Source organism: Rutidosis leptorrhynchoides, chromosome 1, assembly GCF_046630445.1.
Source record: "Rutidosis leptorrhynchoides isolate AG116_Rl617_1_P2 chromosome 1, CSIRO_AGI_Rlap_v1, whole genome shotgun sequence".
Classification (NCBI taxonomy): Eukaryota; Viridiplantae; Streptophyta; class Magnoliopsida; order Asterales; family Asteraceae; genus Rutidosis; species Rutidosis leptorrhynchoides.
Window position 1 is genome coordinate 398,768,398 of NC_092333.1, and position 19,335 is coordinate 398,787,732.

General features: G+C 32.7%; 2 protein-coding genes across 3 annotated transcripts; both read right to left on the minus strand.

Annotated features, from left to right (window-relative positions):
- Positions 1 to 3,289: 3,289 nt before the first annotated feature.
- Positions 3,290 to 7,270, minus strand: LOC139901242 (2-succinylbenzoate--CoA ligase, chloroplastic/peroxisomal). The gene is made up of 11 exons (XM_071883971.1): positions 7,124 to 7,270; positions 6,372 to 6,676; positions 5,638 to 5,710; positions 5,360 to 5,528; positions 5,183 to 5,281; positions 4,929 to 5,026; positions 4,615 to 4,808; positions 4,411 to 4,535; positions 3,958 to 4,313; positions 3,667 to 3,881; positions 3,290 to 3,576 (listed from the first exon to the last, which is right to left on the minus strand). Exons 1-11 carry the CDS (start codon positions 7,268 to 7,270, stop codon positions 3,447 to 3,449), a joined length of 1,911 nt encoding a protein of 636 aa, XP_071740072.1. The 3' UTR covers positions 3,290 to 3,446.
- Positions 7,271 to 10,015: 2,745 nt separating this feature from the next.
- LOC139871431 (lysine-specific demethylase JMJ18-like) lies at positions 10,016 to 17,098 on the minus strand. Of its 2 annotated transcripts, none has more exons than XM_071859149.1 (10): positions 16,828 to 17,098; positions 14,920 to 15,063; positions 13,905 to 13,970; positions 13,733 to 13,810; positions 12,927 to 13,649; positions 12,004 to 12,534; positions 11,296 to 11,767; positions 11,110 to 11,213; positions 10,821 to 11,000; positions 10,016 to 10,261 (listed from the first exon to the last, which is right to left on the minus strand). In XM_071859149.1, the coding sequence occupies exons 2-10, from the start codon at positions 15,040 to 15,042 to the stop codon at positions 10,199 to 10,201; spliced, it is 2,340 nt and encodes a 779-aa protein (XP_071715250.1). In that variant the 5' UTR covers positions 15,043 to 15,063; positions 16,828 to 17,098; the 3' UTR covers positions 10,016 to 10,198. The 2 variants fall into 2 exon arrangements, with proteins under 2 accessions (XP_071715250.1, XP_071715247.1); XM_071859146.1 differs by having other exon boundaries at positions 13,905 to 13,976.
- Between the last annotated feature and the right edge of the window lie 2,237 nt (positions 17,099 to 19,335).

Below are 19,335 nucleotides of genomic sequence, written 5' to 3' on the forward strand. Positions count from 1 at the left end.
TTATTATTATTATTATTATTATTATTATTAAAATAATTAATATTATTATCAAAACTATAATTTTATTATTTTTATCGTCATTATTATTATTAAAAGTATCGTTATTATTATAATTATCATGGTTGTTAGAAAATATCATTATAAATCTTAAAACTTATATTTTCATTTAAAGTATCATTTTTATTATTATTAGTATTATTAATAACAACAATATTATTAACATTGTTATTATCATTAACATGATTATAATATTTTTATCATTATTAGTAATATTATTATTATGGCATTAGTATTATTATAAAAGGTTATTATTAATTATCAAAATTATTATTATCATTAGTAAATATAAATTATTATTATAATTAATAATATTATTATCACAAAATAATACAACTTTTACTCATTATTATTATTAATTTTATTTTATCAAATAAATATGTGATACAAAGATATTTTTATGACACGTAATATAATTACATTTATAATATACACCACTATATTTTTATGATATTAAGTTAGCTTTATAAATTTTATTACTTAAGATATATAGAAGTATATTTTTTTTATCATATATAATTTTTAATATAAAATTTTTATTAATAAATGAGTTGTATTATTTACTCTAATACAATCTGATAATATATATATATATATATATATATATATATATATATATATATATATATATATATATATATATATATATATATATATATATATATATATATATATATATATATATATATATATATATATATATATAACGACTATATTTAAGTCATATAATAAACATGTATAAAATTTTGGAAGCCATTTTGGGTCAAATTGACTTTTGTCAACTTTTGCATATCAGTCTCGAGCATTAAGATTGTGATACACTACGACTTGACCTAAATTGTTAGACAGTTATTGACCAATATATAATTATATATACTTAATATAGGTTCATGAATCTGAGGCCAACCTTGCATTTGTCAATGCCGTCATATGTATTTTTACTACGAAATACAGTATTGTGAGTTTCATTTGCTCCCTTTTTTAAATGCTTTTACAATATATATTTTTGGGACTGAGAATACATGCGTTGTTTTATAAATGTTTTACGAAATAGACACAAGTAATCGAAACTACATTCTATGGTTGGATTATCGAAATCGAATATGCCCCTTTTTAGCTTGGTAGCCTAAGAATTAGGGAAATGGCCCCTAATTGACGCGAATCCTAAAGATAGATCTTTGGACCTTGACAAGTCCCATTCGGGTTACGAATGCTTTAGTACTTTGATTTATCATATCCGATGAGAGTCCCTGAATGATGGGGATATTCTATATGCATCCTGTTAGTTCGGTTATCAAGCGTTCACCATATGAATGATTTTTATCTCTATGCAGTGCGAAATGCCTGATATGAGATGATGTTTATGAGAAATGGAAATGAAAATCTTGTGGTCTATTAAATTAATGAAAATGATTGTTTATGATAAACTAATGAACTCACCAACCTTTTGGTTGACACTTGAAAGCATGTTTATTCTCAGGTATTAAAGAAATCTATGCATTTGCTCATTTTAAAGATATTACTTGGAGTCATTCATGGCATATTTCAAAAGATGTTGTATTCAAGTCGTTGAGTTCAATAAAGATTATTATTAAGTAAATGACAGATTAGGTCATTTATAGATTGGATATTATGAAATGGTATGCATGTCTGTCAACTTTCGATGAAATGAAAGTTTGTCTTTTAAAAACGAATGCAATGTTTGTAAAATGTATCATATAGAGGTCAAATACCTCGCAATGTAACCATATATTATTGTATTCGTCCTTATCGATTAGGACGGGTCGCTACACTTGAAATTCAGATTTCAAATCGGGGTTTGCACAATTATTGGAGTTAAAACATTCGATCCACTCTTTTCTACAAATCAAGCACTCAAATCCGAAATCTATTCATCCATTACGATTTTGGTTTGATCAATAAGCAACTACATCACATGACTGCCGTTAATTGGAATTGGGTCAAGACGCCTAGTGGACGTGCATCAGGTGAATTGTGTGATTTATTCACCATTCTTACTTGTGTCTCGCTTAATAATAGGGCGGACACTAGGAATTTGACATTGGATACTAACGATTCATTGTCGACAAAGAAGCTGGCTAATCTCATCGATGAACATAAGCTTATAGCAGCACAAACCTCTACCGAAACTATATGTAACACAGTCACTCCAAGGAAAGTCGGCATTTTTGTTTGGAGAGCAAAGAATCTAAGACTACCAACGCGTTCCAAACTCGGCAAGAGGGGTGTCGATCTTGACACTCTTTTGTGTCTGATTTGCAAATTTGATATTGAATTAGTCGAACGTATAGTCAGCTTGTACAATGCAAGTTTGTTTCTCAAGTATGGGCTAAGTTCTAAAATGGTGGAATATTGACAATCAGATTATCTATAGCATTCAACGAATCATTTTTTGTGTAATCCTGATATTATTAAATCGGATTCAGGAAAAACTATTGGGCAAGCCACAAGATGGGTCGGAGGATATACAATTTTGGAAGCATAGAAATCTCAACCCATTTCGCAAACTATTTTTTTCTAGTTAAAAAAAAACAAAACCTGAATTTAATATAACTTCACAAACCAACTGTTAGAAATAGGGTATGATTTGAATGTCCGAATTGATTCTTGAATCGTGTATTCATTTTCTCTATAAAGTATTTTGACCCAATGATTGCGTTGGTTCCACGAAATCTTTACATGGATAAGATAAGAACGCAATTAGTGTTTTAGCAATAAAATCACTAATTAAATTGTCAGAGATGATGTGTGATTTCCGGTTGTTGTGTATGAATGCAGAATGCCAAAAAACGGATAAAAAAATTCTTAAATTGGCAGTTAGGAAATGAAAGGGTGTAACCCTTCATTTAGGCGGGGAAAATCTGTTATACGAAAAGGTATAACACTTGGCTGAAAATCTATTGGAATAACCTCTTGGACCCCGCAAGGGGGCGCGGCCCCTTGACCCCCGCAATTTACGCGACAATTAGTAGCTAACTCTTACCGGCGTGTACTCCACACTATCCGAACCCGTTGTTAAGTATAACTGGCTACTCATGCATTCAAGTAAATCCCAGAACTAAAATGAATGTTAGATGACACTAAATCACCAACACCAACTGACGAGATATGACTGAATCTCTACAACCTTTGGCGAAGAGTCCCATCAGATCAAAAAGGATCACGGGTCGATTGTCGACTTTTTTTTCTTTTTTCTTAAATCAAGAACTCATAGACATCCATGTGTATCCATTCATCAACTTTTTCAAAAAAATGTTACAACTTTCACGGTACGAAAAGGATGAACATTCAATATTAGTTGTTGCCTATGCTTAACCATGAAAAAACAGTTGGATATAAATGTACGATACCGTTTCCTCGTATCCAACTTATAAACTGCTAGAAAGAAGTTTCAGGTGAAGCATAACCTCTTCTTTGAGTTGATCTCTTCTTAATTTCCCAGACGTTGTCAACGGAAATTTCTTATTCCACCTTATAAATATTTTGGGAACTTTGAAACTGCAAATTCATATAAACCAGAAATTCAACATAAATCTGCACAGCAACGAATAGAATATATATATCAACAGTAGTTTGAACAATAATTACCCGCTCAAATTATTTGCTCTACAAAATTGCTGTAGTTTTTCACTTGATATCGATCGTTCTTTATCTGTAACTGAGTCATCTGCACTCGCTTCTACCCATTTCCAGTTATCGTGTAATTTGATACACGCAACCACCATCTCCGTCAAACGCACATCTGGAAGTCCAATGACTGCAACCTCAAATATTCCAGGATGTTTTAACACGACGGTTTCTACCTACATTGACAACTTTTTTTTTAATAATTTTTTATATTTTAATTCTTAAAAAATTCGTAATGAGTTCAATGCTTACCTCTTCAGGATAAATGTTTTCGCCTCCACTTTTGATTCTCCCTTTCATGCGTCCGATAAGCCATAAATTACCATCATCATCTATTCGTCCGATATCACCAGTTTCATGCCAGCCACCATTTTTACAATCTTCGTTCGTTGGATTTTGGTTCCAGTAGCCAATCATTAAGTGGGGTCCCCTTGTTAGTATCTGCCCAATATCAGTGGGACCCTCAGTGCTGATTTTTAACTCAACGTGTGGTGCTGGCTTTCCTACACAAACACCCTCCAACTGGTACACCGTACTTAGCTTTCTTGCTTCGTTTGTAGGATCGTTAAGGGTCAAAAAAGTTAGAGAAGAGCAACCCTCTGTCATCCCTTTTATAAAAACACACTAAAAATCAGAAAAGAAAACTGAGCTCGATTCAACATCTAAATTGGATGAACAAAAACAGAAATATAAATATAAACCAACCGTAAGCGGTAAAAAGGCTAGCTTGAGAGAAGATGTCGGTTGCATCTTCGATTAGTTTGGTTGAAAGGCTACCACCACCATTTAAAATCTTGTTAACCATAGGTAATGTTTGTGTATCCTTTGTCCTGAATATCTGATACAAGATTAATATATAATTACTTTTGAATAAATATTTATCTATATCTATATATGATAAATAAATACCTGATTAAAGAGATGATATCAGACATAATTGCGGGAACTGTTATAAAAGAAGTCACAAGATACTTTTCAATTGCTTGAAGAGCCGATTTTGCTTCAAATTTGGCCAACAACACGTGACGTCCTCCTACCATTAGCATGGCTAAAGCCGACGATAGTCCACCCACGTGGCCTAGTGGAGCTGTATGCAAATACACCTGCATTTTTAGAGAGCAGCAAACATAGATAAAAAATTTCGAGGATGATTTTCAAAATAGTATTTTTTGAGCGATATTTCACGTCAAGTTAAATGGAAAAATATGAAAACGTGTATGTACATCGTGCTCGTTGTAACCAATAGCAGCGATCTTGGCTAGAGATTGTACACTCAAAGCTGAATGGCTTAACATGACACCCTTTGGCCTCCCGGTAGTCCCTACATACAAAATTAGTGAATACACACTGCATATTAGAAAAAATAATAATAAAAAATAAACTTGGGCCCAAAAGGGAACAACAAAAAAAAAAAGAAAAAAAAAAGTCCACTGCGCATATGAGACATAATGAAAAACATTATCGAAAAACCGAGTACCTGAAGTGAAACATATGATTGCTGTGCCATTGGAAGTTGAAGAGTAGTCGAATGAATGTGATCTTGGAGATGGCTTTTTTAGCTTGTTGGTGGTTAAAACTGCCAAAAAAATGATATAATAACGTGAAATTTCAACAACTTTTGCTGTTATAAGTTTATAACAAAAAAGTTACATACTGTTCTCTGTAGAACTGTATTTAATATCGGCGTCCATGAGAATGTGCCATTTTATAGACGGAACAGAACGAAGTTGGAACTCTGAATGCCAGTTTGATTTGTATTCGTCATCTGTCACCAACATAATCGGTTTCACATCGTCCATAGCAATTAAAGCCTCTTCCAAGCTCTAAAAATGTTTAAAACTTAAAATCATATGAAAAAAGTGAAAATTTTAATAGATGTACTATAGTCGGTAAATTAGAGAAATTGTAGAATAGTTAATGAGTCTTGCTTACCCATCGGTAGTTGAGGGTCGCAGCTATTGCCCCAATAAACGTTATGGCCAATAACCACTCCAAATATAAATCACTGAAATGATTACTTGATTATATCATTATATAGGCAATAATATATTGGTGCTAATTTGAAATATTAATGTTAACATCCAACACAGTATCAATTAACGGCTGCTTGAAATTGCAATAAAAGTACAAAGTAGCATCTTTCTAGCTATATACAAATTACAATTTGACAATACTCATTTTATTATTTACAACATATATAATGATAATAATGAAAATGGCTAATATCGAATTCTGGTAATTACATCTAAATATTCTACATTTTAAAATTTAAATATTAAATCAAGTACTGTACACATAACATCTAAACTCTAAAATTTATTTCAGTTTTCATGACAATACTATTCGAGTTTCACGAATATTACAACCGATATCTGTTTCGGCATGTCAACATAATTCACAACATTTATATTTCTGTAATTTTAAAATTTATGCAGAGAATGATGAATGATTTTGATTAGAAACAGAAATTCAAACCTAGAACGTCTGATATCATTCGTGACAATTTCTTATTTAAAAGGTACAATCATAATTGAAATTTTATAATCAATATAATATAATAATATAATTAGCAGTAGCAGAAGTAGACAATAATAATAATAATAATAATAATAATCTGAATCTAGTTATATACAAAAAGTAACAAAAACAGAGTAAGTTCAAGGAACCTGTTGAAAGCAGAAATGGCTACAATGTCTCCGGGTTTAACACCGAGTTGGATGATTCCATAAGCAAGTTCCAAAACTGAGTCAACAAACTGTTGACCGGTTTTAACTCTTGTGCCGTAGATTGTGATCGGAGAATTACGCCGGAAAGTTGATAGTCTGCTCAAACACTGACAAATATGATGATGATGATGATGATGATGATGATGATGATGATTATGAGATGCGTTTGAGTCGCAGTTGCTGATGCTGCTGCTCATTTTGTGAATTTGAATGGATAATTGGATAGTGTAATCTAACGGTGTTATCTAAAGACATAAAAGGGTATTTTTGTCACAGTGTTTTTTAGTTTATTTTAATTTAATTTATAATTTCATATATAAATCATCATAAATCATAAATCATCATCATCATCATCATCATATCATCATATCATCATATCATCATATTCATATATATATATATATATTACTCTAATAACTTCTAATTCTAATTCTATTGTCCTAAACAAAAAAAACACGTATAAAAACATTATTATTACTACTTTGTATATTTAATCAGTTTTAGTTTTAGTTCTTATTGTTTACCTATTTTTTTTTATCTTAAACGTATGTATTAAAACATAAAATAACAACATAAAATAAATTTGAATTTCACTTCAACCCACCATAGCTAACCACCACACACCACCACCTTGCCGCCTGTATTTCTTCTTCTCCATTTTAATTCTTCTTTCAATTCTTCAATATTTTTACCCCAGCAACCACCATTTCCATTTTCAGCCACAAGGTGAACTTTTCTCCTCTCTGCCTGCCGTCCCCATATTCATCCGGCAATTTCAACCACTCCGGTCTGCACCATCTTTTCCGGCCAGTCTCCTGGCTGATGATGGTATGACCCATATGTCGAAGCCTAATGGCTTTTCGTCTTCAGCGTCGTGTGATCCTCGAGTTACTTCGTTTTTGATTTTTAATTTCCCGGAATCATGGACTCGGGTTGATTGTCGGAAAGTCTACGAGAAGTATGGTGCTCTTATAGATGTATATTTCGCTCGGAAGAGATTGTCGAGTGGACAACGATTTGGTTATGTTCGTTTTCAAGGTATTACCGAGATCGATTCTTTTTCCAAGGTCTTGAATTCCATCCAAATAAATGGAAGATGGATCCGTGCCTATAAGGCTTTGGAGAAGAACAGTGAAGGGGTAGAATTTCAACATTACAGATTTCGTGAAAAGAAAAATGACGACCTTCCCCCCTGCAGAAATCAAGAACCCATCCCGAACATTGATGGATTAGAAGATTTTCCTCCGGCTCCTTGGAACCGGGGCCAATCTAACCCAGTTAAATGGGGGAACACAAACACTACTGCCTCATCTGCAAATCTCGACTCCAAGTCGTTTAAATGGCCTGCAACTAATCGTATTGAAATTAAGATTGGAGGTAAAAACTTCGAGTTTAACCTACCTGAGTAGGTGAGAAATCACAACCTCGTTTTTAGTTTCAACAATGATCGTGTTTCATGGACGTTGATCAATGTCAATGATTCTCCGGTAATGGCTAATTGTGGGAACGTCTCGAAGGAACCCCACGGCATCCCTAGCGTGGGAGATTCGAATTCGTCGGGTACGGGGGAAAAGGTTGATTTTCAATCGATGACGGACCAAAACTCTAATGTGACAGCGACGTGTGTAGGAAATAATTTTAAATCAAGCGAAGATATATCAATTGGGCAAGTTGAAGATGGTGTTGGGTCACCAGAAATCGTGGCTGACCTTGAAGAAGGGGAATTCATTCCTTCTCCGTCAGACGGTTTTTCGGATTCTGTCTCCTCACCGGATCTAGTGTCCAACGTTTTTCCGGTGACAGGTGATGATCGGGTTTCGAGGAAAGAGAAAGAGAAAGATATCGAGATTAGCAATAGTGTTGCAGGTATCAAGAACTCGCGTGAAGTTGGGTGTACCAAGGAACCAGTGGATAATTCGGTTGCCCCAATGCAGTTTCAAAATCAAATTGGAGTTGGGCCTGAACATGAGCTTAATGGGCCAATTCAGTTTAATGAGTCTAAGGTGGGATGTAATTCAAACGGACTAGTCCCTCCTCCAGCAGTGAATGGAAACGTTTCGGGTGAGAAGATTTATGTCGACTCAAACGAGGTTATCGCCTGTCAATCATCCACTGCTGTAGCTCGTTTTCGTGGCAAGAGGAAAAAAGTCCATCCCCTAATTAAAAGTCATTTCATTAAACATGTGTGGAAAATGAGTAACATGAAGCGTTGTCAACGTCGGGAAAACTTTCGATGGCAAGATCGATTTTTCATAGATAATGTGATGAAAAATTCGATAGAGGACGAGGATGATGATGATTGCTGCTCTTGTTGTTCTTCATGTGCGTCCTCGGAGTCGGATACTTAGTTGCCCGACCTGTCGTGGTGTGCGTCATTTTTTGTCCTCGCGTTTTTGTGTTTTATTATTTATGTCAGTCCGTTTTGTTGTGAGTTTTTAGTTGGGTGTAGTCGTGGATGTAGTTTCGTGCTTTTTGCTTCTAGCTCCTTGCTAGTTCATTTCGTGTAATTTTTCATAATTAATAAAATTAACTTGCCTTTCAAAAAAAAAAAATAACTTTACCTTATTTTTTATATTCTTTGTATTAGATTTTTTTTTTTTTTTTTTTTGCAAAAATATTAATATGTATATATATATATAAAAGATCCGAGGATCCGGTGGTACAATATTGAGCAGATCATATGGATCTGTTGAGAAATTAATTGGTCACAAGTGACCAAAACACATTAACTCTCGCTATGTTCGTTCTAAGTACTATGAACGACTACAATGAAACAAGCGAGCACAATTGGAATAACACAAGAATTACATACAAACAATATCACCAATCCTAAACCTAAAACATACACATAAACCCGATCCCGTATCCAACCCCGCACCAACACTCCTCAAAAACCGCAAATTCAAATCATTTACCGGACAACCCAAGAACACCTAACTCGAGGCCTATTTGAACACTTAATTTAGGATATAATAAAAATAAAAACTAGTGATCAATAAATTAAGAACAGTAGTAAATAGTACAGTAATAGTAGCACGGCAATGTTATAGTTTGACTAAAAAGCCATAAGTCAACTATTGACACGGTAACGATCATATAAAAAGCCATAAGTAAAGTTATTTGAAACTTTACTTTTCTAAATCATTTTTTTATAACTTTTCTAATGGTTGTCATTGAGGAATTAAGATATGCAATTATTTTCTTGTACCGCTGAATTGAATAACCACTCATTCTCTAGAATAATCAACAAAAAAAACCACCAATTCTTACTCAATTTATTCTTTAAAGACAACCCTTAGATTTTACTTATTAAACTTTATAAATTGAAATCTTCTTTAAAACAAAACAAAACAAAACATACATATATCAGAATATAAGTAATTTGACATCCATTGAGAGGTCTCATCCATACACACACATTATGCATGTATAAGAAAGTATTAAATGGGCTTGGTGTTTGAAGGGGAACTTGTGAACAGACAAATAAAATAAAACTGACCAAAATCCCATTTGTAAATTTTCAAAGCTTTATTTTCTTCCTGTAGCGGTTTTAAAAACCGAAAAAGAATCAAAGATGTATCCTAGCAATTGTTCAATAACCAAAAAACATATCCTATAACCTATATATGTCTACCATATCTTAGATTCTTAACTTCTGATGCTGATTTCTATTTTAAGAAACCAAAAAAAAAAAAACCAATTCTATAACCAAAAAGATGTTGCCCAAAATTTCAAGAAACAGCAGCATCTTTTGTATTCTATGTTATTCAGTTAAGTTTGCTCCTCCAGTACTCCACACATTTACGCTCGTGATCAAGAGCCTCAATCGCCTGATAGACAAAAAAATAATCATTCAACATCTAATTTAACATTCCAGATTCATATATCTACTCATTAGTTATAAATATATTACACATACATATATCAAACATAAATAGCTCAAACATTCAACCAAATTTAATTATAATAACAATTAAAATTAACCTAATTTTGACCTACCTTGACTTTGACCGACTCAACCCGACTTTACTAACTTTGAGCAACTTTGATACGACTTTTTAACGTTGACCGTATTTTTAGAGTTTACGGGCAAACGGGACACCAAAATGACTAGTCAGCTGACTTTTGCAACACTCCTCAAAAATCCATTCTACCTTAAAACTTTTAAGTTTCTATTGTATGTATCAAATATTCAAAAAAATGTTATTGCAAGTATCCAACAACATATATAATGAGCCACGTTATCTAACCGTTAGATACATACAACAAAAATAACTGAAAGCTTGATATGTAGTATGGAAGTAACTGCTAAAGTTTGATACTTTTTTGGAACACTTCCAAAACTTTAGAATAAAAAAAAAATCATAAAACAAAATACTATCTACATACCTGAATAACAGGTGGCGAAGATAACCCAAACATTTCAAGCCCATTAACACTACGCAACGGTTTTAATGCGTTATTTTCCAACTTAACAATCTCTCGATTTAGCCTTTCGAGAAGCAACTTCCAGCACTTATCTGCGGACAAATCGATAAAACTCTCACTAGGACACTCTTCCAAGAAAACCTAATATTTCATCACAAAAACAACAAAGTTACTAATGAGTGGTTTAAATCATAAGTTAAAACTAATAATAAAGAGATAAATAAAAAATGCAATTAAAGGTTAATTAAACCTTAAATACAGGACCAATGAGCCCGCCATCATTAATTTCCGCTATGTAGTCGCTCATAACCATTGGGTTCAAAAAACTAAAATATTTTACTCGGCTTCGGTATCCTAGAAATGAAAACTAAAGTTAAAACAACAAATCAACTAATTGAATAAACGAGAATAGTGAGATTATGATGCTACAACAAACCTTTCGGGAATATCGCTTGCGTATTACACCATAATTTTCCAAATGCTAAAGATCCAATATTTATAACTTGGCCACAAACTTTACCAACGTTTGAATCATGATTATTTGATAAATTGCTGGTTTCCTCTTTTATTGGATACTTTATTTGATATAATTCAAGGTTTTTTGACGCCCATTTTTGCAGAGCACCTGATATACCCTCGAGTGAGTCAACAATCATAGTTAATTCGTCGAAACTATAGCGGAGATACACAGAATGTTGATCCGGTTCACACGAACATAAAAGATGCGCGTGTTTTAAACACGAGAAACGAGTAGAATTGCACTTGCATGTAACAGCAGACATGTGTAAGTCATAAAAACATAGAAAACATTCTTTCTCGTTTGTCGTATCGAAGTCGTCTTCCATTTTATGAAACTGAAAACCGGCATCTAGTTGTTCAATCCTTTTTACCTCCATTTCGACTCTCGCCTGAAATATCATAAGGTAGAGAAAAAAATAATTAGAACCCAACAACCAACATTAAAACAAAAAAGCACCATTATATTTATATTTATATTTATATTTATATTTCAAACAATCAGCAAAATGTGTTTTGGGTCAACCCAACCCGAACCGACCCCGAGTTTTTTCCTCATGTATAAAAGCACCCATTTCGACCCGTGACCCGCCCATCTTCCCATTTATTGGTTTCTTAGATAATTTACCTTTACGGAATTCGTAAGTATCCCCGCCTTTCCACAAACGCGTTTCCATCTTTCATTCTCGGGATCAACTTTATTTAGAACCAAAAGCTCCCATAAAGCCCTGACCGCTTCCCGAGCTGACACTAATAGCAACTTGTCATGAGATATAGACGTCTTGCGTCGTTGCTCGCCGTAAAGCTCAACGGCACTTTGCCCATGTTGTAGCCAATCAACCGGCGCCACATTGACAGCCTCGGCACAATTAAAACCGCAATTGAATCCGGCATGATATGCCCTTGGGAACGTAACAATGAAGTCTCCCGAACATTGTGTGGCACGATATACAGGTACACCCTCGGTTTTAAGAACGTTAGGGGATAACTGTGTAACAAGTTGATGGAGTAGATCTGGTTGTTCGTCGAATAAATCAGGTAGATGCTTCCGCATCGCATCCTCCAAGGCTGTCGCGTGGCTTCCGGGTACACCGTACCATATTTTTGGGTCACCGAAATGCATGTAGTTTACCGAGTAAAGGTGGTGATCTTCAACATGCTTTTCATATACCAAAAAAAAAAAAAAAAAAAAAAAAAAAGTCAGGTATCTCATTTAACAATAACAACTTCACAAAAAAAAAAAAAAAACACAAATCATATAGAGGAAAAAAAGGGAAAATAGCACATAAAGGCTACTTAAACCCACTTCTATTTAAGGTAGAATATTTCAGTTTTGCTAACGACAACCCCTAGGGTTGTTATTAACGCGCTTTAAACAATTGTACATTCATGTAACCGCCACCACTAAATTCACTAAATTAATAAGTGACCGCTATGTACAACTGCTTAAAGCGCGTTAACGCGACACCTCTAAAAGAGTAAGAGGTGTCATTAGCAAAATCCTATAAATTTATATTATTTTTCAATTTAAGGTACGGAGCTCGTTTTTACCCAACAAAATGACGAGAAGCACATGCCAACGTATAACCACGGAACCAAAACTCCCGAGATATCACATCCTTCGAAAGCTAACACGGACCCCGGAAGGCGGGGGAGGTTATTCAAATTCCATCCCGACTTCACGTATTTATTCACCTCATTATTTTCAACGCACGCGCTTTTCGGAAAACCGCTCTCGAATACACCCGTCTCGAGATCCGCTCCATAGTACACCTCAACCTCATCCGTTGGTTGTTCGATTATTCTCCAATATTCACCCTCAATTTCGTTAATTGACGGTCCCAAATCTTCCTTATTCTCATCACACCCATCTACAATTCTTTTCGAGCTTTCATCGTATATCCCAAAATAATGTTTCTTGAAATTAACCGCAAAATCTACAAACTCTTGAAATGTGAAATCCGAACCAGATCGAAACCCAAATTTATCATTATCATTGTCAGAAGAAGCATTTGAATCGGTATTCATCCTTCTTGCTCCAACTTTTGTAGAATTTCGTTTACGTTTTCGCCCTCTTTTTTTCTTCATTGGCTCCCGATTTTGTAGTAAGTCGATTTGTTGAATTCTTGTAGAAAATTTAGCATGATGCCAAAAATTTTCTTTGATTAGTGAACATGGTGGTTTCCAAGAAGCCGGAGGGACGATCCTACATATACCGTATGCTTCTGCTAAAGGTCGTATCTTTGATATGTAACCAAGTGTATCTTCAAACTCCTAATCAATTAATAATTGGATAAATAACACAAAAAGTATGATTTTCATGTCAATAGAAAAATAAAGAGTATATAAAATGTTACCTCATGGGTCGGATAAAATACCGGAGCTTCATCTACGTTAGGCCTACAAGCCTCAGAGGGATCCCATCTAGCTGTCACCTGCATTCATGAAAAAATTATATTTTTATAGAATTTGTGACATGTTTTATATAAATTTAAATTTATATTATATAATGCAAGCATAAGTTCTTACCTTTTGATGTCGAGGACTTACTGATGAATCGTTACTGTGATAGTCTTTTGGGGTGTTATTAGAAGACTGATCCTACAGAATAACATTTAAATAAGATGCCAAATTGTTTACCTCATAAGTATGAAATATCATATTGCACTGAAGTAAGCATTAAAAAGCCTTTCAGTAGCTCATTGACCCATAATAGACTGTCATGCATTTAAAATAAACTTCGGTAACGTTTTACTCAATTGACCCGTTTGACAAATTTGAGATATTTTTTAATGTGACCACTTTGAGGTCAAACACAACCCAAATCGACTTATACATGTTGGGGGTGCAAACCAAAGTCCCACATTGGTCATGAGACAAAACAAATGTATGTATATAAGTCTAAGGGAAAGTCCCTCTATCACCAATTGGTTTTAGAAAAGGATGGACTCTTGGGCTTATATTGCAGGACATTGTGTTTGGGCTATACGATCCTTACAATACATAAGTAATTGGGTCAAAATTGCCACCATTACTGAAACCTGTGATATGAGATTGATGCAGCTCAAATTTGCTAATTGTTCTCCAACTCTAACTAACTAAATCAATTATCAATTATAAGTTTTATTAAAATTGCCACCATTACTGAAACCTGTGATATGAGATTGATGCAGCTCAAATTTGCTAATTGTTCTCCAACTCTAACTAACTAAATCAATTATCAATTATAAGTTTTATTGTAAAAAACTATGTCTGCAAATGTTTCAAAGAACAAAAAGACACCAAAATGCAAGGAATATTTAATTATTACTCCCTCCGTCCCAGATTAATTGTCCCCAGACAAAAAACACACAGTTTTAGAAAATCCCACTAACTTTATTTCTCCACCAATGAAATATCTTCTCTCTCCAGATCCACCAATGAAATATCTCCTTTCCTTTCTATTTATGGAAGTAGACAATTAATTTGGGACATCCCAAAATGGAATACTGGACAATAATTTAGGGACTGAGGGAGTAATAATTATGCATATAAAAGAAATAACCCTTTTTTGCTTGTCAGTTGAAACTTGGGCTCCAGAGATCGAATCAGACGGTTGTAATCTGGTTAAACTTCTACGTCTAAGGGTCGAATTAGTGTCCAATTCTTCATTCATGATTGTTGCCATGGTGTATCACTCGTTCAGAACCTATCATAAAAGACATACATGTACTGAATTAAAATCTTCAACTTTGATCAAGTAAAGTAGAGGTGGCAAATGGGTGGGTCAGGTAACGGATCAAAACACATTAGGATTACAGAAAACATAATAGTTGATCATTTTAAATTAATTACAAAACAATTGTAAATCCATGCTACATGTACATATATACACATAAACAATCATCCAAACATACATGCGCACGCATATACACAAATTAACGCACATATCGCCCAAATTTAGAGTATTTTATATATGGTGTATGATTAGTATATATATTTTGTGTGTTGACCCGCGTAAGTTGTTCCGATCGGCGTATTGATTGGTTCTTCAACAACACATACTATTTATGGGCTTGGATACTATACTCGGAAAAGTAAATTCATTGACGACGCAAAAAATAGGAAGAATATAAATACCTATCCATTATTAATAATAACATAACATGCAAGCTAAACAATTCGGAAGTTTTAGAATCTAAAATTACATCATTTGGGAACGGTCCCACCTTAGATGATGATCCGACATAAGAATGAGAACTCGATCATGACTACTCATAATCTAACCAAGAGATTCTAAGATCATTTACGCATATAATTACTTAAAATTTTAGAATGGAATCAATTAACAACACTTTGATTATATATATAAACAAAATAGAGATAGAAAATTTATACCAAATAATATGAGCAACAAAGATAAGTATGCAAATTGCCAAAGCTTTTACAACAAAGGTAATTTATATGAATGAAAGGTGTGAAAATATAGTGATTCTTTAAATGGGATGCATGTTTTTCATGAACTCGGAGCGTTACATAGTTTTTATAATAAATTATGTGAAATGACCATCTTACACTTGAACATGTGACCCAAAAGATCATTCCTAAGGTATATCTGTGCAGGATGACCGACATGCTAACGTAACGAAAAGCAATTTTTATATACAATAAATAAATAACGGGCCCACATATTTAATACATCAAGCGTTTTCGCACAAACAACCTGGCTACATTAAGAAAATAATTGATCTTGTACATTCACATTCTTTTAGTTTCATGTTTTTATGTAAAATTAAGTTCACACAAAAGTAACATACTCTTAATCTTGATTTTTATCTTACTTAAACTATAAAGAGAATAGTGCAATATTCAAATGATTACACATTCAGATTGTAGGGTGATGGAAGTTAGCAAGAGTTAGATAATTTTATATTTATCTCAATAATTACATCTACTACATTTACCATCAACTATCAACTACTAACCTACATATTAACGTCTAAATGTCAATCCTAAATCCTAAGTAATCTAATAATCGTTGTCAGATACGCCTAATTTTAAACAAACACGAGATGTTAAACACAATCAAATTGACAATGCCAGCCTCTGCTAGTAACAAAATCCTATTCAATATAGAAAATAAACAATTTTAATCAATAATCTAAAGCATATAATTTTCCATTCTATCCGAATCACAAAATCAACAATGAAAGGATCAATCTTATATGCATCAAATAAGACAATACAAACACATGTTCTATAGTCATTTTATTATAATACAAAATAATAGAATGTAAAACAATGTGCTATAAGATTTAATCACAATGATTGCAATATATGAATAAAGAAACTATTAGTACATATAGAGATCTACTTCTACAAGGAGACAAAATTATATATACTTTATATATGTCATTAAAAATTTAAACAATTATTAACATGTAAATATAGAATCAATAGAAAGAACCCTAACCTGATTGATAAGAAAAAAATGTTGACAATTGGATAATTTTCTGATGACAATATGAATATGAATTTAGAATGCCAACCCAATTCCCAAAATTGTTAAAAACTGCCAAGAAAAATGGTGAAATTGAATGAAATTAGGGGGAATTGATTAAAATAAAACTATAAAATTGAAAGATTGAACCCAGTCAAGACTAACAAAACACCAATTAAAACAAATCCCAGAAAACAAATAGCTTAAATTGTTTTATTCAAAATTAAAGAATCAATTTTTTTTATAAATCATAAGAAATAAATAAGTTGATTTTGGATGATGATAATGTTAAACTCTACTCTGTTTCCATGAAATTCGTTAATGTGGAGAGAAAAGAATGGTAAAAAAAATAAAGAATTCCCAACAATTAAATTAAAATAAAGAATATATTTATATTCCAAAATTAAACAGAAAAAATAAGAGTATTAAATTATATAATTATAATTGTTACTTACAATAAAAAAAACTAAGATATGGGAATATTATTTTTCTTGGTGAGCAGTGTATCGCTCGGGTAACATACAAGAAACAAAATATGCGAAATTTGATGAATGAAAAATGGAAATTTGTGAAACAACAAGAAAGAGTCAAACGGCAAAAACGAAATATGAAAAAAGAAAATATAAAGAGGAAGCCCAAAGAGACCCACGTTTTAACTGAAATCTGTTGAAACAACAGAACAATGTTTATATACTCCATCTTTACATTATATTTGTGCCGCAAAGAATTGAGGGGTCCACTGCTTTTCAAAACCGCCTCAATTTTAATTATAATATTATTAGAATATTATATATTATATATTATATTATTATTATTATACCAGTTATAATCCCATACATCCATTAATTTGTTTGAAATTCAAGGGACTAATGAGAGCGCGACATGTGACGCGAAAATCACATGTGATTGAAAAAAAAATTTCAAATTTTTTTTAAAAAAAATTTTTTTTTTTCTAAATTTTTTTTACAATCACATGTGATTCTGCATGTCAATCACATGTGATTATGCATGTAAAATCCAATCACATGTGATTGTACAATTCAATCACATGTGATTCTGCAGGTAAATCACATGTGATTGTAAAAAAAAAAATTCGAAAAAAATTATTGTTTCGAAAAAAAAATTTTAAAAAAAAATTTCGAAAAAAAAAAAATTGAATTTTTTTCAATCACATGTAATTTTCGCACATGTCGCGCTCTCATTAGTCCCTTGGATCTCAAGTTAATTTATGGATTCAAATGAATATTACTCTATATTATTATACCTACATACTAAAAGCCGTAGAGGTTTTCGTCGTTACCGTTATATCGGCTTGTCGTTTTACGTTTGCGTTCACATTACAAACGGTCCCTCAACTTCAGCTATATTTACATAACGGCCCCTCAAGTTTACACTTTTTCGGGAGTAAAAAGTGTAAATACATAATTTTATTAAAATAAAAGAAACTAATTCCACCCGAATTTATAACGGGCCCTATCTTCTCGCTTAGTGCGAGTTAAATTTCGAGACCACCGTTCAACTCGAAAAAATCTTACGAACCCAACGGGACTAACTATACGCGAAACAGACACTTCTCAAAAAACGCTAAACACCTCGGGTTATCTTGAATACATATACATACACTTATGATAAACAACCCAAACTACCTACATCATATCGATGGTTATGTTTCCATTTTTTACACAATCTTCGTGACGTTAAAAATGCATATGTCATTAGGTATACTAGGTACTAACTACGTGTAACCAAAAACACCTGTAGCAAAGCGTTTTTATTTCCATAAATACATAACGCTACGTTAACTATGACTATGTAACCCGAAAGGCACTGCAGCATCGCGCAGGACACATTTCTAGTTTAATTTAAACTTAAAGAGTTATACTCCGTAATAAAGAGGGAGTTTGATAAAATAATATATGATTAAATGTAGAGTGGTTTAAATTTTAAATGATTTAAAGGTTTTAGTTGATCTTAATTCATAATGTCGATAACATGTTTGAAAATCATTTTAAATATTTATTTTTGGCAAAAGAACATAAACTAAAATTAGGAATTTTTCAAACGGACACATTTATACATAGAAAGTAAATATCTACCACAGTGTAATTCAATGTACGACATAAATATTAAAAGATAACGACGATCGTTGTAATTTCATGAAAACTACAAGGACAATGTGTATGATTTTCAAAAGGTAAGGATGATAGGTGTAATTTCATGTAAACCAAAACGATTATTGGTATTTTACCTTCAAAAGTATGTAGAATAGATAGATTTGTTATTATTATATTATTATACTCATTAATACGGAGTAATAAATATATATAACCAACCTCATCTATAAGTTTCTTTTTTCTCAAAAGGGTCTAATAATTCTACACCCCATACATATTCTTCAGCTGAGGCATTTATTTTCACCGAGTTTTCGTCATGTTCTTTCATACTTTTGGTGGTGTCTAGATACTCTTCCGGTGGTTTCGT